Below are 26,392 nucleotides of genomic sequence, written 5' to 3'. Positions count from 1 at the left end.
ACCCTGCCTCTAAAAATAACTGAAAAAGAAAAAGAAAAAGGATGTTATAGCACAGGGCAGGTCATCTCCACATGGGAGGGAGTCCATACGGCTTTATACATATACGCCTTTGGCATTTTTCCCTGGCTCAGTGGGTACTTGGTTTTTCCCAGATAATAGTTTTAGGGTGCAGAGAAACACATCCCCCCAAATAGCATCTCACTCTCCTTCTTCAGGGCTGATACTGACCGAGGTGCAGAACTGCCTGGGATGAGAGTTTGGATGTTTTGGAGCAAAAGTGCTGTATCCGGTGCAGGTGCCCACGTGCTTGGCTCTGTTTCCTGTGTCTGTGAGGAAGGGAGTGAACGCTCCCTGGGTGGCCTCTTGCAGCTACGTCACCAGCAGGGCCACCAGGAAAAAGACGTGATGCGTCAGAGATACTGAGTTAGGCAGCTGCTCATCTGACATCCTCCCTGGAGAGTTGAAACGCTTGAGTCTGAGAGTAGAGGGAGAGCCATCCTCTCCCCTTGCCCAGGAAATGAGGGTGAGACCCGAGTGCAGGGAAGGCCGCTGTACACTGAGCATGGCATACGTCACAGGCCCCACCATCTTGGCCAAGTCCACTTTGCAAAACTACAATTCTTTTGACACACGGTAATGAGAAAACTTTTTCCCTCCTATTTAATCATCAAACTGTTTCTGGTTTCCGGATTCATTTTCGGGAGATTATCTGATTTATAAATTCATAAATAAGATTGTATTTCCATTTCATGGTTGGTAATCTGGAAACAATTTTATGGTTTAACTCAATTACAGCAACTGGAAACCTACGCTGCCTTCTCCCATGACGAAACATTATGAAGTCTGTTTTAATGCGAAAGGGAAAGAAGTGAAACGCAGGGGAAGAAGGGACATGCACACAACCCTGTCATTTTATTGCAACAGCAATTTTCTGCGCTGATCATTAGAACAATAAACATGCTTAGGCTAATTCTTGCCAATGTCGCTCGGTTGAAGGTGTTACAGGACTGGTATAATAACTGTTGAAAAGATGGTTTAAAAATGATTTCATAAACCATTTTATATCATTCCATAAACCATATTTATGTGATTAGTATGTACAACTAGTCATTTAGTGCCGTAAGTCAGCCTGGCTGAATGAGTCTTCTCAGGGCCCAAACATAATATTAATACAAAATTCCAGTCAAATTCAGGAAAGTGCTGAGTCTAGTATTAGAAGTCCCGCTACTTCAACCAGCTTTCCTGCAAACTCCACGTCTGTCTGTGAAGACGACACAGAACCAAACTGCTGGTGGTCTCCTCTGAAGACAGAGAAAGAAAAAAATCTGTATTTGGGGGACTAGTTTTAGCCAGTGACTCCATTTATACAATTTTTTTTTTAAATTTAGTGACCAATCTGAAAACGTAGTATACAACTGTTTGATTCCAGTTTCAGCTTCAACATTTGGTTTTTGACTAGGGACTCATCTTTGTACTGACAGAGGCCTCATTAAGCCTGAATTAAGTCCTTATTTTATATCTAAGTCAATTAATGGCTGTTGGCCAGGCGCGGTGGCTCACGCCTGTAATCCTAGCACTCTGGAAGGCCGAGGCGGGAGGATCGCTCAAGGTCAGGAGTTCGAGATCAGCCTGAGCAAGAGGGAGATCCCGTCTCTACTAAAAATAGAAAGAAATGATCTGGACAGCTAAAAATGTATATATATATAAAAAAAATTAGCTGGGCGTGGTGGCGCATGCCTGTAGTCCCAGCTACTTGGGAGGCTGAGGCAGAGGATTGATTAAGCCCAGGAGTTTGAGGTTGCTGTGAGCTTGATGCCACGGCACTCTAGCCTGGGGAACAGAGCAAGACTCTGTCTCAAAAAAAAAAAAAAAATTAATGGCTATTAAGAAACAAGTCAACACCGTAACAAGTATGAGGCTGGCAATTCTCCTATAAAGATTCCAAAAGGATGTCTGAAAGAGGTACTAGAAGTGGCTAAAACCAGACAACCAAGCTGACGTGATTAAACCTCAGTCAGCAACATTAACCTTCCTAACCAGTGACTAATTTTGAAAACCACAGTGACCAGGACTGGCTTTCAGAGCGTACACGCTAGGTTGTACCTCAGTTTAATTCTAGCTCTAATACTTTGTGATTTTTTTCCCTGTTCTTGCTCATTTTCTCTCATCTTCCCCTCTAGAAAGGGATAAATTATCAATCAATCAATGAACAAATATTTTGGAGCACTTAACACATTGACTGCCACACTAGAAAAAAAGTTTTTGTCCTTGGGCCCATGGTGTTTTATTATGAAAATAGAATAAAAACTTCGAAAACAAAATGATCCTTTCTAATTTCATGAAAAATTCATTATTTTTTATTGCTTCCTGTGCTTGAGTTATATGCAACTTGAAAATAGTTCATGTGGCTCCCAAGGTGAAGAGACGTGCAAATTACATATGCTTCCTGAGGCCCTGGGCTCAAAACTAGCGTGAGTTAAATACAACTCCCATGGCAGTTAATGTGTTAGTATGTGCTAGGTAACATGCTAGCTGCTTTGGACACAGCAAAGAGCAAAATATCATCATTTCGAAACACTGCCTTCTTTTCACATTGTCAATTTTTTGTTTTCCTGGGAGAAATCTAACTGAACTAAAACCCTTTCATCTTGGCAGTGCTGCAGGCATTTTCCAGAATGGAATAGTGAACAGGTTTAAAGCTAGGCTATGCCCTTGTTTGTTCATGCCCTGATTCTTTGGTATGAGGGGGAAAAAAAACCCAAAGTAATTAAAGACACTGTTTTCAGATGAGTTCAACAAAACACTGGAATTCAAATCATCTGATTTTGTGGTTAAGCTTCAAATATGACTCTGAGCCATGAACTTTCTGTTTCTCCCCAAAGTTAACCTACTGGCAGAAAAGCTGTATAACTAAAGATGCTGTTTCAGAAACTGGTAAATTTAACTTCCCATAGAAATATGTAGATCTATTAAGGAGACGTTGATGTAGCTCATGGTAAATGCTGCTATTTCTTCCTGTGCCCTCTGCTCGTGGAGTGAGCATGACGGTGCATATGTTCTGTCGTCCCTAAAAGGCACTTCAATCCATTGTTCTGTCTGATGCCTCAACACCTGCCCTGCTTCTGAATTCTGAATTCGCCGTCCCTGAGTTCGCTACCAGCAGCCAGGACACTCCCTCACGTGCCTGGGTGACTCCAGCGTGGGAAGCTACACTCCTGTCTGTCCCACGCCAGCCACTATCTTCTGTGGCTTCAACGTCTGCACCGAGAACCCCTTCTGGTTTGGCCTTGTGGATCCTCAAACTCTTCTTTATGGCCATACTCTGCCCTTGAATTCTAACCTGGGATGGTTTTACTGTCTAGGTCTGAAATTCCAAAATCCCCTGCTAAGTATAGCAATCTTTTGTCACCTTTGGTTCCATTATTCATACACACTAGCCCTTTCCCTGCAGTCTGGCCTCACTTCCGTCCACCTTCAATACTATCTGCACGGTCCCCGGTGATTTTTCCTGTCCCTACTTGACAGGGACTTCACACATTTTCCACCCTATCCCAACTGGACTCTCTTGTTTCTGGGCTATTTCTCAGCCTTGCATTTCCCATGCTAGACTGACTCTGCTTTCTGACCGACTGAGGAGGGCAGTACATTAGAAGAAATGAGCCCTGTGCCCCTTATGTTTCCAAGTCAGGAAAGAGGCCATGACCAAACCGAAAGGGTTCATCCAAAATGCTCTGCATTTCACCTAGGATGCATGAAAACAGACACATTTAAGAACATCTGTTAAAAAAAAAAAAAAAAAAGGCAAAAATGAAGCTCCGTTTACAAGGATCTAGGAGGGAAAAGCTATTTCTAATTTTTCTCTGTAATTCACTGCGGCATCATGAGAATGAAAGTTTACAACGAGATGTGAAGAGGGACTGCCATGGAGATGATGGCATTCCCGCTAACAAACAGTTCTTCACACACTCGGAAGGGGTGCTGTTTATTTTCCTAAAGGCCCCGGGAGATGTTTGATTGTCAATGTCAACTGCAGTTCCCTTCCACAACCACTTTGAGTGTGAGCATCGTGACAGCACTGGGGGCCAACGATGCCAACATCTTCCTTCCAGACCCCAGACTTCAGATGACCTGGCGTGGGCGGGCACAGTGGCTCCACCCCAGCCGGGATCCTGTGGGGCTCCCACGCTCTCTGCTCTCGCAACAAAGTGCTCCAGGGTGATGGAGACAGAGCAGTGGGCTGGGGAAGAACAAATCCTCCTAAGAAGCGACATGTGAATGGAGCTGAAGAGAATGGTAGGATTTAGTTGGGGGAGCGGGGGGAGGAGAGTAGAACACAGTGTTCCAGGGTAGGGCAGAAGAACTAGACCAAATAAAATTTACTGGAAGCAAAAACACCGGGCCAGGAATTAACTTGGATTTGTGCTCTGACTCCACTAGTTATAGCAGCGTGATCTTTCTTTCACCCATTAATTCAACCATTTATTGAGTACCTACTGTATACTAGGCAGTGTTCCAGGCACTAAGAATATAGAAGTGAACAAAACAGATGAAAATCCTTGCCCACGGGGAGGTGATGTCCTACTGACCATAAGTAAAATGAGTAATAAACTCTGGATGCTAAAGAGTATGAAAGACATAAACAAAGTTAGGAAGAGAGAGAGGAAGAGGAGTTGAAATTTTAGACAGGTCGACCAGAGAGGGCCTCACTGAGAAAGTGACTGTTGAACAAGGACCTGAAGGAACTGAGAGAGCGAGCCATGCACATTATCTGGGGGAGGAACATTCCAGGCCACAGGGAGAGCAGGAGTGTGCCTGGTGGGGCTGAGGAGAGCTGGGGAGGCCCCTATGCCTGCAGGGAGTGAAGGAGGGTCACAGGGAGTGGTGCCAGACATGGAGCAGAGGGGTGACCTGGTCAGGGCTTGTGGGGAGGGGCCATATCATTTACCTTCCAAACCAGGATGCTTTGGAAAGAGAGAGGGGAGCTATTGATTATTGCAATGATAGTGTAGGGACAATAGGGATAAGTCAGAGCTGTCCCCGTCCAGGTGGGAAGTGCATTCTCCCTACTTGTGGGTCATCTTATTGACTCTTGCTTTGACTCTGAACATGACGGGAGCCCCCAGCAAGGGACAGGAAGGGACTTATGTTTTAACAGGGTCACTGTAGCTTCTGCACCGAGAACAGGCTGAAGGTGGGCAGGGACAGAGTGGGGAGACCTCTTAGGAGGCCATCGTAGCACATCAGGTGATACCTAGGGGTGACCTGGACTGGCGGTAGCTGTGAGGTCAAGATCAACAGCTCGAGGCAAGAAATCTTTGAGAATACATCAAAACGAATTCTCTGGGTGTCCAAACGTGGGGTGGGAGAGAGCAGTCAAGATGCCACCAAGGCTTCTGGCCTAAGCGACTGGGTGAATGAAGTCATTGGGGAAGGGAGGAGTTCACTTTTGGACATGCTGCATTCGAGCTGACTAACAGACGTCCTGGGTAAGACATAAATTTCTACTCATAAGTCACTTACTATCTCTGCATCTCAGTTTCCTCAGCCACACTGGGATAACAACTGCCTTACCTACCCCCAAGGTTGTCACCCTACAGAGACACTGGAAATGAGTGCAGATGAGAAAATGTGTGGGCAGCACACTGTAACCTGTAACACATTAGGGATGTGTAGGCCTTCACTGTATCCCTTCAAATTCATTCATTTAACACACACTTCTCGGGCATCAACCATGTGCCAGGCACAGTTCAAGATACTGGGGATACAGCGGTGAAAACAAAGGGCTTGTCCTCATGAAACTTATGTTCTAGGGGGTGGGGGTAATGGCTCAATAAACTAGATAAGTAAAGAAATATATATGTGTGTATACTCATATACAAATGCACATATATTGTTTATTTAATTATACTATTTATATATCTGTGTATGGCAGGGGAGAGGGATGTTGCAAGTTCAAATATCATGGTCAGGAAAGGTCTCCCTGAACTGGTGGCATTTGGGTAGAGCCCTGATGTTGGAGAGAAGCTAGACAGGTGGATGTTTGGTGGCATAATGCACAAGGCAGAAGAACAGCAAATGCAAAGCCCTGGAGGTAGGAAAGTTTCCAACAAGTTCAAACCCAGGAAGCTAATGACCATGGAGCTGAGTTCATGACAGAGAATGTAAAACACTGAGCAAACTCTTAGTATGCAGAGGAAACAGGGTGTCATAGGAACCCCGTGCCTTGTTAAATAGGGGTGCCCATTCTCTCATAAGATTCCCACCACCCAAAGAATGTCACGTCGGAATCCAACCCAACTTAGAATTCTAGAATGACAGAATGACCAAAGTTCCTGGTTGGCAGGGACTTATGTAGGCTCCATAGTTCTTTCTATTCTGGTTCTGTGAGCTTGACTGAAGTTAAAACGGAAAGGTGTGGCCAGCCGGTCACACCCAGGCCTGCTGTTCCCAACACGCGCTATCAATTTCTGAGGTTCCTGCAGTGCTCTGCCCAGCACAGCAGAACGGACTTGGGACTCACTCCAGGAAGCCTTTCATCTATTTCACAATCTACTTTCTGCTCAGGCTCCTCTGGTTGGCACCAGAAAACGGTCCCAAGTCAGGGATATGGACACAGTCGTCCCTTAGATCAAAAGAGTCAGCACAACTATATGATTTCACAGATTTATGTCAATAAGGCTCTTCTTTATAGAGAACATTCCAGTTTGCAAAGTGATCTTATAGCTATTTTCATTTAGATTGCACAGAACTCTTTTTTTTTATTTTTATTTCAGAGTTTTATGGGGGTACACACGTTTTGGTTACATAATTTGCTTTTGTACAGTCTGAGTCAAAGTTAAGTGCCCTTCACCCTGTTAGTGTGCACTGTAGCCATTAGGTATGAATTTACCCATCCCCTCCTTCCCACCTCCCACCTGCTTGATTTCCCTTGAGTTTTACTTCTTATATGTGCATGTAAGTGTGGATTGATTAATTCCAATCTAATAGTGAGTACATGTGGTGTTTGTTTTTCCATTCTTGCAAGGCTTTACTAAGAAGAATGGTCTCCAGTTCCACCCAGGTTGTTACAAAAGATACTAGATCACCATGTTTTTAATGTCTGAGTAGTGCCCCATCAACAACAGATGCTGGTGTGGATGCGGAGAGAAAGGAACACTTACACACCGTTGGTGGGACTGCAAACTAGCACAACCTCTGTGCAAAGTAGTTTGGAGATTGCTCAAAGAACTAGAAGTAGACCTACCATTTGATCCAGTGATCCCAGTACTGGGGATCTGCAGAGAACTCCTGAGTAGCAGTTATCGTCCCTTTGTTGGGGCAAAGGATGCTGCGGCTTGGGGAGGCAGAGATTTTCCTGGGGAAACCGAGCTAATTAGCTCGCAGACTCTCCCAGAGCCGTGCTCCCCCCGCATGGCTCTGAGCTGCCTCCCGGTGACTCACTCTCTGGGGTGAGGCCCTTCACTTCCTGCTGGCTCTGTGCTGGGTGACGAGGGCCCCCACTCCCCAGGGCAAGCCTACACCCTGCTTTAAGAAATCGCCTATTTTGCATTTTCTTTCTCTTCCCTGAGGGGAATCTGTAATATTCATGCTCTGGAAGTGACATCTCATTTTTTGAACAGGTACAAACCGGTAGGAATAGCCGTTGGTTCATGTTCCGGGCAACCTGAACACGGGCCTCCCATCTGGCCTCAAAGGAGAGATGGTGTCAGAAGATACGGCAAGGGATGGTCCCCTGAGTGGTCCTCAGGTGGCTGCGGGAATAAGCCCGAACTCTCACCTGCTTGTGAGCTGTAAAATCATAGGGCAGCCCCCAAAGAAATAAGATAATGACTCAGGAAAAAGAAGGAAGACAGCTCCTATATTTGGCCTCTCTAGTGTGTGTCTGTTTTTGTTTTGTCTTCATAGTTACTTGTGCTTGTTGGGGGACGTAGGGACATGCTACTTTCATGACAAAGACAAAAATCACTGACACAGCATGACAGTGGAACAATCATTTGACTAGAGCAACCCTAGTTGCTGGACTTTCAGGAAGTCTCCTGGCTGTTCCCCAACCTGTAAAGTCAGGGGTGAGGACATGGTGTTCTCTGAGCTCTCTTTAGCTCTGAGGACGGACAATGGGGGAGAGGAGGTATTTACTGGAAATATGCTTTGGCTCAACACGAGTGTAGTGGGCAATACAGACTTTTAAAGACCTACCATTTTGGAAAGTTGGAATGAATGCTTAGACCTGGCTATATTTTTGAGCCACTTCATTCATGAAAAATAAAGTCTGGAATGAAATCAGGACAAGTGTAATCTCCATGGAATCCACCAGCGAGAAGGACAACCAATCACTAGAGAGGCTAAGTGTGGCTGGGGTGTCAGGAGAGACCAGGAGCTCTGTCTTGGCTACTTAGACTCGCCCAAGACCTTTGGGCTTGGTGGCACCACACTGGTTCCACATCAAGTCAATCCTACCATCTTTTAAGGAGACCGAATCTGCACCTACACCATTCAAAGGAAGAGAGTTTTCTGAATCTCAGCATTTAGGTTCTTCTGGTTTCTTTTCTGGTGTCAGACTTCTGATTGACAGCATCTTGTGAATATTCAAAGGAGATACAGAGGCGCATTTCATTTGGTCTAATTAGGGACAGATGATGGCTCTTCCCTTTGAGAGACTGGTTTGTTTAAAGTAGCACAGCCCTTGTGGCAGTCATTCCACTGGTATTTTTGACAGAATCTCCCTGGTGGAAGAGGACGGCTGGCTTCATACATTTGTCAGTTGGTCAAGTATGTTTATCAAACATCTGTCGCCTGAACTAAGCAGTCTAAGGAATCGCTCACAAATATTACTTAATCATGAAGTTACATGCCCGTGAATGAAGTAATAATTCAATTTATTGGCACTTGATTTCTAAGAGTGGCAAAACATCATATCGAGATGTCATGTTTATAGGCACCGTGATGGTAGCAGTACAGCACATTTTGGATAAAGACCAGTCTGCCTTCCCAAATGACATCTTTCCATTTCCGTACGTACGTGCCCTACATTCTAGATCCTCTTGCTGTTCTCATGAAGACTCTCAGACCAGCATAACTTCAGGAAAGTGCTCCCTTTTCTGAATTCATAGCAATTACTGCCTGTATCACTTCTTTGGAATTAATTACGTACAAGCAGTCTCCAAATTATGGCAGGCTTGTAATTGAAAAGTTTCCTTGTACTTTCATTGTTTAGAACTTGGAATAAATGGTGGTTGGGTTTCCAGCTGGCCCACGGAAGCCTCTTGAACCTACAACGTATTATTAGTCCCGTCATTGTTCCGCATTGTTTTCAAGGAAAACGTGTCCTGACTTCCCAACTGGACTTGGAGAAGTTGGGAAGAGATCTCCCCCCTACAAACTCAAGCCTCCAGGAGAAGCATTTGCCTTGGCATTTTCTCTTCCCTCCTCCCTGATTCACTAGGAGACATTGTCACTCTCAGGCTGACAAGAAGAGCATCCCTGGGCATTACCAAAGCCAAAAGAAATGTCAAGAATGCAAACCTGTTGTGGTTGTTCCTCTAAAACAGGTCTTAATAGGCATTTCTAACTCAGAAGTTTCGGGCAGTTAACTGTGGCACAGCTTTTATGTTTATATTAAACTTTTAATGTTTTACGACTGTCTTCACAGTTAATGTTCCTAGCGTATGGGGACCACATCTGAGCTTCTTTGTATCCAGCAAAGCATCTAGTCCACGGCTAAGCACATAAGAGGAGCTCAATAAACATTTATTGATCCATAATTAGAGGTGCATGAAAAAGCAATTCAGACAAGAGCTGAGGTCAGGTACCCTTAAGCATCAAAACACATAACCTAATAATTTCGACCATCCCTGGTTAGGTGTCTTTATCATCAGACATGTAGCTCAGAAGCAATTGTAAAAGGATGCCCCAAACCTGGTTTGTCTTTTTGCCCCTGGACCCAGGCAGATATGCAAGTCTGACCACTCTCCTGAAATGCACTTCAGAGCGTTCTGATTTAGATCTGTCAACTCAGCTAATTCCATTCCCTCTTCATACTTAGTTTTACTCTCTCAACCCCACTCCTTTATGTGCTTTCTGATATGTTCAAAAATGTCTTCCCCTGATTCTTCCCGCTGCCCCTGGTCTTAGCTCTGTGCATTTATATCCTTGTTTAACAGTCTACTAGCCTTTACTGGAGGGCTTTCCTCAGAGCAGAAACTCTTGACCACTTACTATATTCCAGGATGGCGCAAGGCATTTAACTGTAATGAGCTGTTCCATCCTATGAGGAAGACACACTTATTATCTCTATTTCACAGATGAGCAAACGGAGGCAGAGCAAGACTCAGGTCCCAGCTGGTAGCAAGTGTCAGAACTGGGATCTGAACCAGGCAGTCCAGTTTGGGAGCCCACTACAACTTACTGTCTCTCAATAAGTGGTGGACAGGCAGATTGACTGACCTGCAGGTAGCAATAGCGAATTCTATCAATAATGAGCTGCTTTACCAAAGATGCAAGGTAATAACTGTCATGATCCTTTTCTTATGAATGCTGAAATTTACATTGCTTGAAGATGGGGCAATTCTTTCTTTTCTCTACTCCGTTAAGTAGAAAAAGTTCAAATTTCCTTGAGAGCAGTGTTTCTGAGCCAGTGGTATTTTGCCCTCCTTCTGCCAGGGCACTGGTCTGGACATGTCTTTGATTGTCATGACTAGGGCAGGATTGGGGGTCATTTGCTGCTGGCACCCAGTGCGCAGAGGCTGGGGATGCTGCGGGTTGGATATGGTTTGTTTGTCCCCCATCAAAACTCAAGTTAAAATTGGATCCCACATGTGGCAGTGTTGGAAGGTTGGGGTTATGGGGGTGGACTCCCCATGATTGGCTTGGTGCCGTTCTTGCAGTAGTGAATTCTCACTCATGGGAGGCTGCATCGATTTCTTGGAAATGAATTAGTTCCTGTGAGGGGGGTTTGTTAAGAAGCCAGATGCCCCTCAGACTTCCCCCTCTTTGCATGGGTCCACTTCCCCTTTGATCTCCTCTGCCATCTGATGACACAGCATGAAAGCCCTCGCCACGTCCTTGAACTTCTCAGCCTGCAGAACCGTGAGCTAAATAAATCTCTTTTCTCTATAAATTACCCAGTTTTAGATGACCTTTTATGGCAACACAAAAGAGACTAAGAGAACATCCTGCAATGCATAGGACAGCCTTCTACAGCAAATTATCAGGCCCAGACTGTCAACAGCACCGAGGTTAAGAAACCCTGCTTTAGAGAGATGCGAGTCTAACTACTTAGGAGATCTCTCATGTGACTTGCCTTTGACTGCACAAGCAAGAAACGAAAAAAACTTAATCATTCTTTTCCCATCATTCAGACTCACTGCCCTCCAGCCGGATAAAGCATAGTTTAGAAAATCTTCAAAGGTCTGCCAGTCACAATGAACATTTTAAAATGATATAGGTCTGAATTTACACTTTCATTCCATCAACTGTTAAACCAAGGCTCCATCCCATCACTCCAAGCTACCAACACAATAAGATTGAATCCTCATGAAATGAGAAAGTGATGTAAAATGATTAAAAACAGACACAAGCTACCAGTTAGCGTGCAGGCTTCCCCCTGTACATGGAAGTTTCTGCTCTCTAAGTCTACACTGACACAGAAATCATAACAGGAACTCATACGGCTTTTCTTTCTCCAGATACAGGTGCCCAGACAGGGCAGGAATTTGCCCCCCGGTGTTACTCTTTATTAGTTTGTTGGATTTAGCTGCTCTAGGTGCAGAGTGAGGTAAAAATATGACCTCAGTTCAAGTTTACTATGTCTTGAAAAGTCATATTCCATTTGGAGGAATCTATGATACATTTGCAAGGAGAGCTAGTCACTTTGCAAGGAGCACTCTTGAAATTTTGCGTGTTATTTCAATAAAGATATTTTACATTACAGTATATGATCCAAACTACAAATAGAAAATAGCAAAACATAAATGTCATAGAATTTTACAATTCTTAAGGGCCGTTTTATGTGCCATGAATAGAAATAATGATGCTGTTTAATGAAGTAATTTTATAACCTAGGAAAGACAGAGCCTCACATGCTAAGCCATCTGTCACACATGGTCTCCCTGGACAATCTCTGATACTTGCTTGGACTTATCTTCTTTCTGGAGTCCCAGCTAAGGGGAAGTCATTTGGGTAATGCCACTGCATCACTCAAGATTGCTTTCTTTCTAGAAGCTCAGACACGAGAATGGCTATTCTGAAAGTCAAGTCAACTGTGGTCTATTACTCTACCCTGAAGCCCATGGCCTCATTGGAGGACATGCCTAGCATCACACATGGTATACTAGAGACACTGTATTTTCGAGATCTTCTAGATACAATTTGTCATTACTAGATGCTTACTGACGCATCTTAAAAAAGAGAGATGACAAATTCATTAGAACAAGGCACACGATGAAATACGAGAATCAAGTTCAAATTACTTAGTCTCAAGCTCTTCATTTTCAAGTCAATAGAGCTGTTATAAAATCATGTGCCTACCAAAAAAAAAAGCTACCATTGGATGTCTCCTGAGTCTGGATGTGAAAGAAAGAATTTTTCTCTCTGATTCTTAACATCCTGCAGATTTTGGGGCTATTACATTGAAGTGCTCTTCGGAACAGCATATGAACCCAGCAGAGACACAAGAAAGCACAGCCACGGATTTCTCAGCCTCCCTCCTGTGTTTTTCTAGCTTCACATCTCAGATGTAAAATCTCACTTGAGAGTCTCATCTAAAAAGTACTCTCAAGATTTATTTGCTTTTTAATATTATAAAATTGCAGCAGAAATTGGTTTGATACTTTATAGGACCCTGTACTCATGAAGTTAGGCTTTAAGGGGTTGAAGATTCTTTAACAATACTTATCCAGATTAAATATTTCTAAATAATATCATGGTATGGGTGAGACAATGGACTATAATTTTGTGCTCCAGTAATTGTTTCTGGTATTCTTATTTTTAAAATTTTCTTTGACATAATATTCAGATGCATTTTTTCAAAACAAAATCTACCAAGGATGTTCTCTTCTTTCTTTCCCTATTTCTGCATAATTGTGCTAATATACTAGCTAGGGCAGTTATATTTTAAATGGCATGTATATATTTAGCAGCATAATTATGCAAATTACATGTGTTTATGATTGTAAATATCTTTTAGGAGCAGTTACTTAGCATCTAGTCCTAAAACAATTTTTGAAGAATTCTGGTTGAAATGCTTAGAGTTTACGCCTGAATTTACTTCCCTGCTGTGTGAAGGTGGGTCTCATAATTCTCCCTCACCGGGCAGGATAGTGCACAGTGGCAAAAAAAGTATCGATTCGTTAGTGGACCTGGACATTTGATACCACTTACTGGCTTTGTGACCTTAGGAAAGTTACTTAACCTCTCTGAGCCTCAGTTTCTGCATCTGTGAAATAGGGATGATGACAGCACATACCTCACTGGGCTGTTGTGACAATGACTTCATATGATGTATCAGAACTGCTCAGCATAGTGCCTGGCTCGTAAAAGGCTCAATAATTGCTAGCTGCCACCCACATCCTCCTCCTCCTCCTTACACATATCCCAGCAGCAGGACATGGCAGCCCAGTCACTGAGTTCTCCAAAACTGAGCTCCGGGCAGACTGTGAGCTGTAGCTGGGGAGGAGGAAGGATGGTGTGAGCCCCACAATTCACTGTTGAGGGCAAGATGCGGGGACAGGTGGGGTTGCTGCAGGCAGTTCTAGACTCAAGTTCTTTTTTTTTTTTTTTTGAGACAGAGTCTCACTCTGTTGCCCAGGCTCCAGGCTAGAGTGTCATGGCGTCAGCCTAGCTCACAGCAACCTCAAACTCCTGGGCTCAAGCGATCCTCCTGCCTCAGCCTCCTGAGTAGCTGGGACTACAGGCATGTGCCACCATGCCTGGCTAATTTTTTCTATATATATTTTTAGCTGTCCATATAATTTCTTTCTATTTTTAGTAGAGATGGGGTCTCGCTCTTACTCAGGCTGGTCTTGAACTCCTGACTTCGAGCCATCCTCCTGCCTCGGCCTCCCAGAGTGCTAGGATTATAGGCATGAGCCACTGCGCCTGGCCTCAAGTTCTTTTTACTAGAGAATCATTCTTCACTTTTGTCATGTGCCTCGAGGAATAAGTGGGGGTGTCTAGATCTTTCTTAAGAGTGACTCTAAATGTAGAGGGTAGGGTGTGTGTGTCTGCATGTGTCGGCGTGGGGTGTATGTGTCTGCGTGTGTGTCTGTATAGTATGTCCTCTATGGTATGTTTGTCTGTGTGTGTCTGTATAATGTGCATGTCTGTGTCTCTGTGGTATATGTGTCTGTCTGTGTTATGTGTGTACATGTCTGTGTGATGCACGTGTGTGTGTCTGTGTGTATCTGTGCATATGTGTGGGGCTTCAGGAGAAGGAATCTAGCCAGCCTACATACACACAAGCATTCCAGTTCTACCCTCCAGAGATGAGCTGGTTAACAGGTGAGGAGTCACCTTGGCAAGTGTGTGAGATAAAATTCTTCCTCGGCTATTTCACATTTTGGAAAATGAAAAATGTGAAAATGTAAAATTATATTCATAATTACAATCGTATGTCAGAATATGATAGTGATAATGACAGTGTGTTTTAGGTGAACATTAATCTTTTTTAGTCAGCTTTTCTAAAATTTGTTATTCTGGAAACATGATAATTTTGATTTTCTATGAAGGTTTTCTAACATGGAAAAGAGAAATCCATAGAATTTTCTGAGGTTTGGTAAAATGGTAATCTCTGATGCTGGCAAATCCTTTTTAAAGAGGAAGTGGAGGCCCTAAAAGAATACTGGTGGTTGGCTGGGCGCGGTGGCTCACGCCTGTAATCCCAACACTCTGGGAGGCCGAGGCAGGAGGATTGCTTGAGGCCAGGAGTTCAAGCCCAGCCTGAGCAAGACAGTGACACCCCAAGTCTACTAAAAATTAAAAAATTAGCTGGGCAGGGTGGCATGTGCCTGTCGTCCCAGCTGCTTGGGAGGCTGAGGCAGGAGGATCGCTTTAGCTCAGGAGTTGGAGGCTGCAGTGAACTATGATGATGCCACTGCACTCTAGCCAGGGCAACAGGTGAGACCATGTCTCAAAAAAAATAATAAAATAAAAAAGAATATCGATGGTACTGAAAGCTAAAATCCTTCAAGACTTTGATCAGGGATCCGTACAGAGAAGCCTCCACAGATCAGCAGAAGCTTTCTTCATATTTGTTCTCTCTCATAACTAAATCCCTGGAAACATGGGGCTCAATAATGCTCACTAAGTTGCATATGTGTGGTAATTACATGGTGACACCAGACTAGGTTCTGGGACGAAAGCAGACAAAATCCCCCAAACCCAGAGAGGTGGAAATAGTTTAATATGATCACGGCAGACTCCAGCTCTCGATCCTTTTCTACCCACAAAGCGGGGCAGTGTGTGTTGGGGGGATGGTGGGATGGTGGGATTCAGGTTCCCAACATTATCTCCTAGAGATGGACTGTCTTTTATTGTTTCTTGGACTCAATTCTTACAGCTCTAAGTCCCATCCCCTCAGCGACACACCATTTCCCACCCAGTGCCTCACAGCCTGCTTCGGGGGACCAGTGTGTTACCCTTTCTGTGAAGCCCACAGCACAAGCTTCCAAGCCTTCCAGCACATCTTAGTAGATTCCTCTCTCGTTGTGACATTGGTTGGCTTTAACGAGCCACTATGAGTGTTTATCCCATACCCCTTGGCTGTCCATGGTTATGAGAAGAGTCCCTTTCATGGATGCTTAGAATTTCACTTCCTAAAGACTTTGGAAAGGAGAGAATAAATACTATTTTGCAATTCTTAATTTTTCTCAGTCCTGCTTAATCAAGCCAGTCACCGTTGCTGTTGTTCTAACTCCAGGAGAGAATTAGAATTTGTTGTTCCATGCATGACTCCAAAACTTTCACATTCATTCTCTTTCCATCCTCCTAAAATCTTTCTGTTGTGACATTCCCTATGATTGAAGAAATAAGGAGGGAAAGACCTTTCATGATAAAACTCTGCTAAAGGGGACAGGGCTTTCTGACTTGTGTGTGAAAATGGTAAAGTAGTTCACATTCCACTTACAATTTTGGTCTTCCTTTTATACAGTTATGTAAGAATAAATGATATTGCCATTTTCAGGTAGGAGCAATGGTTCTAATAAGGTACTGAGTAACTTGACATCTGATTTTATTTTTTATACCTTTTCTGATCCATATATGAGGACAGGTAACGTCCTTAACCTCTTTTGGACTCAATTTCTTTGAATAGATTTTTATAATTATAATTATTATGTTGACTTCCTTCAACCAATTCAGGCTAGGGAAATTCCCTTTATCCAAATGAGCTTTTCTATTACTAGATGAATTTTGGAGGATTTTCAAGATACAATAGGAAGGCTCTGGACTGTTAAATTATAAAATATACATCTATTTAAGAAGAAATTTAGATACCCAAAAGTGTCTCATTCACTAGCAAAATTCTGATTTCAACACCACCCCTGAACAAGTCTTAAATCCAAACCATTTTATGTTCACGCAAGTTCAATTTTTATCATCCTAGAAGATAGATTGTGACACATTCTTTCTATTTTCCCACCACCAGATGAGAAAACAAAATTGCATTCCACAAGGAAAAACACAAACTGCCATGTCAAACAGGTAAAACTGGAACCACTCGCTCCTTAGTTTCAATGGTAGATCAATTATTAGGCCCTTTTGATCTATCTGTCTGAATGGTTTCCGTTAATCGCAATTTTCTTCCAAATTATGCTGATTTATAGGAATAATAACGCTGTTAGAACCACGCTCCAGTGGCTGCTGTTGGCGTACCTGTCCTCTATGAACAAGGCTGTCAGTGTGTCTAACAGTCCCCACCGATTTAGAAACTCTTTGCAAAAAAGGACAACTGTGACACCACTCTGCTCTCCACAGCACCCGCTGGGCACCCTGCATTTGTGCTCTTATTTGACCTCTGCAGAGCGGCCCCCAGGGGCACAGACCACCCTGGGCCACCTTCACCCCCCCCCCCCTTACCTGGTCTCTCTGTCTTTGGGGATCGTAGCAGTGCTGTAAGCAAAAACTTGCTTCTCCACTAGAGGAGGGCCAAGGTCCACGATGCCGGGTAATCCCGGGGCGTTCCGCGGTTTTTCTATGTACACCAAGGTGCCCGGCTCCTTCTTAAAGGACTGGCGGCTCGGCGAGGCCCGGTCCGGCTGCAGGGTGTGAGCGGGCCCGTGGGCGTTATAGTGAGCGTGCACGTCTATCATTCGCAGGTCACCGACCCGGTGCGGCGAGGCGGGCGGCGTTTTGGAGCCCAGCGTCGGCAAGTGGCTGTCTGGATACTTCCTGGACTTCTGTCTGTACAGCGACTGCTCCATGTGCATCTCCGCTTGCAAAGACGGGTTGCAGTAAGCGCTGGCGGAGCGGATGGCCGTGCGGTGGTACGCGATGATGTGGTCGGGGACGTCCAGCGGGTGCCCGCCGTGGGACGAGGCTATGCTCATGCGGCCCTCGTGATAAAGGTACGGATCGGCGTAGAAACCCTCGTTCCTGTACATCGCGATGTTCTTGCCGCCCAGGTCTTCGTCGGGCTTGACGTCCCTCCTTTCCAGAATGGCGCTCGGGCTTGGCGAGATGGGTCTGGAGACCGGGAGGCTGGAGAGTCTGTCCCTGGGGATGGTGGCATTGCCGGGCACGACCACGGGGCGGGTGGCCCCGTAAGGAATTCTGGATGGGGAGGGCGGCATGGAATGCGGGACGGGAGTGGGCGGCGGGGAGTTGGGGATCCCGTGGGGTGGGTGGGCTGTGGGTCCAGGCCGGGAGGCGCCCAGGCCGTCTCCTCTCGCATACGCAATTTCTCTCTGCATCTGAAAAGAAAGCAAGGAATTAGAACGTCTATTTGGATATTCACGTTTTTAAAGAAGTCTCTATTTGTGACCACGTGGCTTCCTGGATGTGGGAGTCTGAATAATGCCTGTCCCCTGCAAGATGTCCACACCCTCGTCGCTGGAACCTGTGAACATATTCCTTTACGTGGCAAGAGGGACTTTACAGATGGAATGAAGTTAAGGATGGTGAGGTGGCAGAACAGAATCCAGGTGGCTCCAGTGCAGTCACAGGGGTCTTTGCATGTGGAAGAGGAGGCAGGAAAGGCGGGGTGGGGGGAGCTATGATGTCAGAAATAGAGAGAGAAGCTGGAAGGTGCCAAGAGGCGGGCCTGTGAGCCAAGGAATGAAGGCGGCCAGGGAACAGGCAAGGGGACAGGCAGCTGGGACAGGCAGGGAGACCAATCGTCCCCTACAGCCTCCAGAGCAAGTGTGGCCCTGCCAACACATAGCTGGTGGCCCCTGAAACCCATTTTGGACTTCTGACCTCCACACTTGTAAGATAATAAATTTCTGGTGTTTTCAGCCACGACTTTTGCTGTAATTTGTGGCAGCAACTATAAGAAATGAATACTCCCATGTAGAGCTCAACCTTGTGGGGTTTGAACGAAAAATACTGCCACGGTTTAAATTTTGAGGTCATAGTGCTTAATAAATGTAGAGCTCCTGTATCCACAGTGCTGCACTTATGTCTTCTAAAACTTGTCTCGAGTGCATTTTCCTACCGTTAGCTCTGGGGAACAGTTAGTAACCACGTTTCCCATCTGTGACAGCTGATACAATCTGAGGACATGACCAGTGAGGAAGAGGAGATGCACGAGGAACAACACAGAGGGAAGTTCCATTCATTCACCAGTTCTTTATCTGAGCCCGTGAGAAACTAGCAACCAGAGGCTGGGAGGAAGTGAAAATTCAGGAGGTCAGAGTGCAATTACAGCTGACCCTTGGACAACACGGGTTTGAACTACACGTGTGTGTGTAGCTTTTCTTCGCATCTGCCACCCCGGAGACAGCAAAACCAAGCTGCCCTCCCCCTCCCCCTCTTCCTATTCAACATGAAGAGGATGAGGATGAAGACCTTTATGGGGATCCACTTCCACTCAACGAATAGCAAATATATTTCTCTTCTGTATGATCTTCTAAACAACATTTTCTTTTCTCTAGCTTACTTGGTTGTAAGAATGCAGTATCTAATATATGTAACATACAAAATCTGTGGTAATTAACTGTTTCTATTATCAGTAAGGTTTGCAGTCAACAGCAGGCTGTTAGTAGTGAAGCTTTGGGGGAGTCAAGAGTTATGCGTGGATTTCTGACTGCCCAGGGGGTCAGCGCCCCTAACCACTGCACTGTTCAAGTGTCAACTGTAATCTGCAACCACACCCTGTGTTTGGCAGGGGGCAAGACTAAAAACTACGGATGCATGAACGATATGATTCTTTGATACATTTTTGCTTTGGTCAAGGCCCCAGAGGGAAATGCCCACTAAGATTCTCTGAATGGCTGTGAGGGAAAGGACAGGCAGCCTCGGCCCGTCCTCCACGTTCTAGTTGTGTCATCATAGGAACCCACATTCCCTGTCCTGACTTCCAGGACATGTGACGAACAAAAAGGGTATAAATGGTTGGGAAGTGCATGAGGAGAGATGAGGGGGGTAAGACCAAGATGAGCAGCTGAGACCCACGGTGTGGGTGACAATGTGGGTGACAGTGTGGGTGACAGTGTGGGTGACAGGGGAAAGACAGTAGAAAAGGTTGTAAAGGAAGTAGAACCCAATGCCCTGAATACAAATCAACTGATTCCTTATCATAAAATGCATTTGTTTAGTAAACACTACTTACTGAGCACTACTTGCTAAGAGCCCGCATTACTCTAGGACACAGTTCTGAACAAGCCCCCAAGTCCAAGTCCCTGCCATGGAGAGGGTACATTCTTTTGTATGTCTCTCTCATAGATGACAATGCAGAGGAAGAACCAGCAGGGACTGAGACTTCCTTATCTTGTTCCAGCCCTGCAAAATCCCCGACCTGGGAGTTTTACATATGACGGTGGATTTCATAAGGCAAGTGACCAATTAGAAGTGCAAACAGTTATGTGCACATATGGAAGTAACATTCACCAGGTGTCGGGCAGGTGGAGGCGGGGGGAGGAGGAGATGCGTAAATTCACCCCTAATGGGTACGGTGTGCACTTTCTAGGGGATGGGCACGGTTGTAGCTCTGACTTGGGCAGTGCAAAGGCAATATAGGTAACCAAAGTGTTTGCACCCCCATAAAATTCTGGGAAAAAAGTGCAAACAAGGTGCAAACGTGTGGCAACAAAATGAAGCCTATTGAGTGTACATTAATTAAGCACCATTAAATTGGCCTCTGGGCTCCTGCTTCTGGGGCCCAGACTGTTTCTGGGGCCCGCAGAGTTGCAGTCTCCTCCTTACAATTTCAATTTTATCTCCACTGCCCCCACAACACACACACACACACACACACACACACACACACACACACACACAGTTCCTACCACAATAGGCTAGTCTGTTCTCTAAATATAACTTGCGACATCCTCAAGCTGTCCTCACCCTGAAACTCTCTCCCCACGTCCTGGCCCTTGTGGGTCCACACCTAGGCCTGGGCTTGAAGCTGGACTCCAGGTGCATCTGCTCCACCTGGTCCCTTCCGGGACAGTCCTCCCTGCCTGCTCAACACCCTCGTGACTCAGGTGTTCGTTGCCTTGGACCGAGAGGGACAGTCCCAAGGTCACTGTGTGATAATATACGAGATTGATTCTCATTCCAGAATGGCTGGAGCAACCACGTGACAGAGGTTTTGCGGGAGAACAACAAAGAACCTCCACGCCTACCTCTCCCACTCTGAGTTCCACCATTCAGAGCTCAATCAGAAGAAAGGTGTGGCTCGGCCGTAAGCAACACAGGGCTTCACAGGTCAGAAAATACAAGAGGTACTGGCTCAGCGAGCAGCGAGTATCTGGGCAAATTCCCCATTTAATCAGATCACGCAACACAACAATCAACCAACACAAACATCAAGATAAATTCATCACATCGACTCAAACATGCCACTGTGTATAAAGCATCACACGGCGCCCGGGGCAAATCAGGTACAACAGATGGTAGGTCCTATTGCCATTACTCTTATTAATTCCCCCCCCAAAAAGACTGAAAACATCTAGAACTCACTTGGGATGTACAATAGTCCTAAATGGATTAGTCGCTACTCCCTGTTTTTTTTCCTCCCTTAGCTGGCTTCAGATGACATCATGATTTGAGGGACCTTGACCCCAATTAACACAAAGCAGAAACCTCCCTCTTTCTGGCAAGAGAGTAAAAGGAGATATTATGATTCTAAGGTGTATAGAACCATCTAGAAGGATAAAGAATATGAATAAAAGGAATATGTAAAATTAATTTTAATTAATGAAATCTTGAGTAAATATCCTTTAAAACAGCAGAAGTATCTGCACAGATATTTTGAAAACATGTTTGGTGATGTGCAAAAAAAAAAATGGTCAGGAGGTACATTATATAAATAGCTTTTAAAATGAAACATTAAAAAAAATCTCATTAGAAAAAAAACTCATTGGACTTCCTGGTAGCATGTATAGATGAGATCCCAAAGAAATATAATAATTAATTAAAGATAATTCTGATACATTGTGTTAGGCATTCACATGGGGGATGTCAATGATATTGAAAATATTTAATAGGCAACATCCAGTATGGCACAGGGAGCAGCCAACCAGGATGGGACCTCGGCCAGTGAGGATGGATCTGGGCCATGAGCAATTGGCATCGTGGGTCTGGCGGCAATGGCGCGTATCAAAATAATCTTGCCACCATCCAACAGGGTCACTGAAAGAATCACTGTCAACCTTAGTTATCCACAGTGGAGCTGAGTACAAGGATTCGGTTGTGATAAAACAGGTAAGCTGAGGTCGAATGTCTCCATCAATACAGGCGACTTAGAGGTTGAAAGCCTTTGGCAGAATCTTCATGTTGGTTTGCCAAGCTATGACTGACTTCCCAAGACCGAGTTTTAAAAAGAACCCTGATCATTTCATCCTCGCCTCTAAATAGAGCCCAAGAAGAGAATGACATAATGATCCCATTTTACAGTGGGAATTTTTTTTAAACCCACAACTAGAATGAACCCTTGAAACTGGATAAGTTGGGTTCATACACTAAAGGATACGGACCAACCAAAGGCACTCACTCTTAGGATGTGGCGGACGGTAAGAGGAAATCAGAAGAGAGAATCGTTTTCAACTCTTCAGTGTGATCTGCCAAGGAGACCACTTGCCATTGGAATAAAAAGTAGACTTTAGAGACTCCAGAAGATGCTTATCCGAGTGACTCAGACAAGGTGATGATTCAGATTCTGTAATTCATAATTTAAAATGATCCCAGCCTTTCATGCTAGTGGTCTTTTCCATGGAGAGATCTTCCTGGAATCAGGCACCTACACAATTTCATTTTGTTTTGTTTTTAAACTGTTATTTGGCGAATGAGTAAAGACATGGTATGAAATACATACTGGGTTTTGTCTACACTGGGGCTCAAAGTCAGGCCTTCTAGGAGAAAATTATATTAAACTTGCAAAATGAAATAAACAAAACACCACATACACACACATACACAATTGCCATTCGCCTTAATATGTCTGAATCCTTTGTTCTACCAACAATATCTCTGATGCTTAATCTTCTCTATCATCTCATTTCTCCTAGTAAAATTATCTGGATATGTTATAGCATTGACAGTTTTTCCCCGGAAGATTTTAACACTCATGTCTTTCAAGAATTTCATTTTATAGCAAGAAAGAGACAACCTACAGACAAAAATAAAGGTTCTTCTAACACCTTATCCAAATATAACACAGAGACTTATTTGTCTGCACCTAAGCCCAGACACAGAAAATGTTACTTTATCTGCACGAGAGATGCTGGCAATGTTATGAACGAGAATGTTCTCCCCCATTTATCTGCTCTGTTGGGTGATGTCCCTCCCTCTTTCCATTACTGCCCAAACCACTATTGTGTCTTGGTTGTTTGAGTCCTTCCAGCTCTTGGAAACAAGTTGGTTTCTTCCAGAACCTCATTACCATGGTCCCAGCTGAGAGGCTGGTGTCCCTGCCCACGGCACGGCAGCCCAAGATGCTGTTTGCCTCATTCTCCTGGAAGACCAGAAAATATCTGGGGTGGTTCCAAATTAATTATCTGAAGTTCGAGTTAGGAATCCTTACATATAGCTATATTCCATTTCCCAAAAGCCCAGTAAGTCAAATCAAATATCCCTCATTCGGAAGTTTCAGTAAGATAAGAAGGAACGTCTTAAAATTATTTCTGGGGGGAAAAAAATCTAGCATGAAAAATGTTTATTTAAAATCATTTTGGGAAACTGTCTCATGTAATCATGTCTCTCTGTGGAGCACTTAAAATACATATATTCTTTGCAGAAAGGGAATATTATCCTCAGTTTATTGTATTTCAAACCCCACCCTTCCCAAGTCTAGAATTTGTAAACATAGCACTCAAACAGACCACACAATGAAGTAACCGAAGAAAATCGTACAGGATTCTCAAGACGCTTTCACCCTCAAAGAATTAAAGCCACTTACTTTTTCTTAAGGAAAATCACCTGTATAACTAGCGCCGTGAACAAGCACATTGGCTCAGCTCCCGGCTACACAATTCTTTTGTTTGCTGGCTTCATCTAAATCGTCGCTTCCATACTTGGGTATTTTAAAAAACAGCTCTCTCTTCAGAGACAAAAAGCATCACAAAAGACTCAGAGGTCCTAAGAAGTTTCCCAGCTTGAGCGTTCACAAGATCATTCTGTGTTACCCAGTTTTCTCAGCGAAGCTGCCACGGGCATGGATACAAAGTAGCCCTCCCTATGATAAGGCAATTTCTCCTCCCCTTGGAAATTAGTCACTGAATAACCTCAGCCAACCCACATCCAACCACAGGCTAGCGCATGGGTGACTCAGTCCTTCAACAATTGCTTACAGGGAGAACACTCACCAGCTCCCAGAGGCCTAGGTGAATGGGTTAACAGTAAAGGAAATATTACAACAGAGATTCTTCCTAAGGCAAACGGGATCATTAAAACAAGCAAACAACCAGCCACCGAGAAATGAAACCATCAGAAAACCCAACCCCGAGGACCAACCCTCGGATCACTTTTCTGTTGAGTTGAGGGTGCTGTTCTAAAAACCCAGACCAGCACCCAACACTCATTCTGCTGCTGGACTTTTGAAGTCTGGGGATTGGCAACTGGAGGGAACGAGAGCCTCTTCCACTGGTTCATAACACGGGAGGGCGACAAGGAGGCTGTCTATTAATTAACCAGCCTGGTTTTATTTACCAAGCTGGACTTTGGGTGGCAGCCATTATCCGTCCTGCACAGCGCCGGGCAAGTGCGATCAATCAACCTGGAAAATATATCCGAGACGGGAAGAAAAGAGAGAGAGGGCAAGCCATGCTGTGCAAAGAGGAGATTTGAGAAAGGAAACGAGAGCCCTTCCGCCCCTCCCTAAACAGGATGAAGGAGGAGAAGGCCAGGTAGTCTCCAGAGACTCCCCCAAGCGCAGCTGCTGTCAGCACAGCTGTCCTCTTGCAGGGGAACAGGTACGAGGAGGTAGGTTCGTGTCCATAACACCAAGTGACTCCTGCCGAGGACAGGTGTTAACGCATTGCTAACAAAAGGCAAAGGCGAAAGCAAGCATCTCCTTTGCAGGCAGGTAGACTCTGGTTAATCACCGTCGTGCTTGCTGAGCCCTTGGGGACCGAGTGGAACCCAAAGCTATCCAAGTGGGAACCAGGCAACAAGGAAATCCACATGCCACACGCCGGGCTGGAAGCCCCACTGGCCTCATGCCACACCCAGCTACCACGCTCCGGGCAGCCTGTGCATTTTTAAAACATTTCAAGGCTTTTAGAGGCTGTTTTTGCTGACCAAAAGAATGCTATGACGTCTTTTAAGTTCAAATTCAGTCACCATTGCAGATTTCTAAAAAAACTGTTTACTGCTATCAAATCACTTTCTAAGTTATTTAAAAGAGGGGAAAACGGGGCACGTGACATTGCCACCCTCCTAAGATGTCTCATGAGAAACAATATTTGGATGAGGTGGTTGTAACGGATGCCACCTAAGAGGTCGGAAAAGAGCAGAAGGAATTCAAAAGCTCTTGTTTTGGTTTTTAATCAAATCAGCAAGGGTTTGTTATTTCTCTCCAGAGTAGGGGAAACACACACCATCAGCCCCTGATGCATCTGGTAGACATTTGGCAGGTTTTGTTCCTTCGGTCAAACACGTGCTTTCCAGGAAGGGGGATGTGGGATCGGTTTCTCTTGTCTGATTAAGCCACGACCCCTCCCCTACCACATCCCCCAAAGACTCCTGTTTTATGGCGTGAGACGTGCTAACACACACGGCTCTTTATTGTCATTTACCTACGTATTATGTGCAGGGCTGCTTGTTCCAGTGGCTGCATGGGAAGTGTCCTGGGCCAGGCTGCCCCCCAGGAAGCAGAAGCAGCGAACTCTCCCTGCTCTTTGGCTAAGTGACTCACGCCCTGTTCAACATGTCATTCCATGTCAGCTACCTTCCAGAGAGGTGGCTTCTGTTGACCTTGGTATAATGTAAGTCGGTGGGTTCAATCAATGCAAGAGGAGGTCTGGTTTACCTCTCCCATCCCTTCCTTCCGGCCGTGTTCACAGCAATTTCCTTTCACTTTCAGAATGCTCCGGGGCACCGTCTGCAGCGTGCACGCATGGCTTCGTCATTAGCAGAGGAGTCACTCACTGTCAGGAGTTTGCAAGCCAAACCCATCCTGCGGTGAATCAGGATGAGTTAAATGCTCTCTAGCAAGCATGGAGCTCACCCAAGAGAGAGGGGGAGTTCAGCATCCTAAGGCCCCAAGAGTACCAGCTAATGAACCAGGCAAGCCAATTTCCTAAACAATATTCTGGTGCCCTGTAGGTCCCACTGGCGTCGCCTGAGTGGGTGACGCTCTGCAGAGGAGGGCTCGTTCAGGTGAACTGGCCACAGGGTTTGGTTCAGTGTGAGAGCACCCAACCCCTAACACCCCCACGCTGTGGTCTGATGACTTCACCAGATCCTTCTCAGCCTGCGCTACCTTGGGATGCTACAGCCCTTGTTAAATTACTCTTCCCAGCAATGTATGAAGAGTCGCACTCATTTTCCCTCTCCCTCTCCTTACTGGGGCTACAAGCAAAGTGGAAACAATTTATTCCTTTTGAGTTAGTGTTACAAACGGAAATGCCAGTAAATATTCAGAATTGCCTCCCCAGGAAATAATTTTCATGCTCTGGTAAGGCCAATAGTATTGTGAAATTTAATCCTATTTTCCCTTTCTTATTCATTTATTGGCTTTTCAAAAAAAAAAAAACACATGCTAAAAATACTCTAAACTGTGCCTATACACATGAAGGTG

At 44.9% G+C, this 26,392-nt stretch overlaps 1 protein-coding gene and 1 long non-coding RNA gene across 16 annotated transcripts in view; one reads left to right on the top strand and one right to left on the bottom strand.

Moving 5' to 3' along the window:
• KIAA1217 (KIAA1217 ortholog) overlaps positions 1-26,392 on the bottom strand; it is a 293,787-nt gene that overhangs the window by 54,826 nt on the left and 212,569 nt on the right. For 12 of the 15 annotated variants that reach the window (XM_045534890.1, XM_045534964.1, XM_045534927.1 and 9 more), the window contains one exon: positions 17,071-17,903. In XM_045534890.1, the coding sequence (XP_045390846.1) occupies positions 17,071-17,903 (833 nt within the window). Of the gene's footprint in view, positions 1-17,070; positions 17,904-23,551; positions 23,822-26,392 lie in introns of those variants that run through there. The other 3 variants (XM_045534907.1, XM_045534920.1, XM_045534982.1) reach the window with 1 other exon arrangement.
• On the top strand, positions 24,517-25,923 carry LOC123626132. Its single transcript, XR_006730756.1, has 3 exons — positions 24,517-24,563; positions 25,406-25,577; positions 25,676-25,923. It is a non-coding gene; the product is annotated as an uncharacterized LOC123626132 (long non-coding RNA).

Source organism: Lemur catta, chromosome 1 (genome assembly GCF_020740605.2).
Source record: "Lemur catta isolate mLemCat1 chromosome 1, mLemCat1.pri, whole genome shotgun sequence".
NCBI classification, from domain to species: domain Eukaryota; kingdom Metazoa; phylum Chordata; class Mammalia; order Primates; family Lemuridae; genus Lemur; species Lemur catta.
Note: the sequence above shows the minus strand (reverse complement) of the source record. Positions and strands in the feature narration are given on the sequence as shown.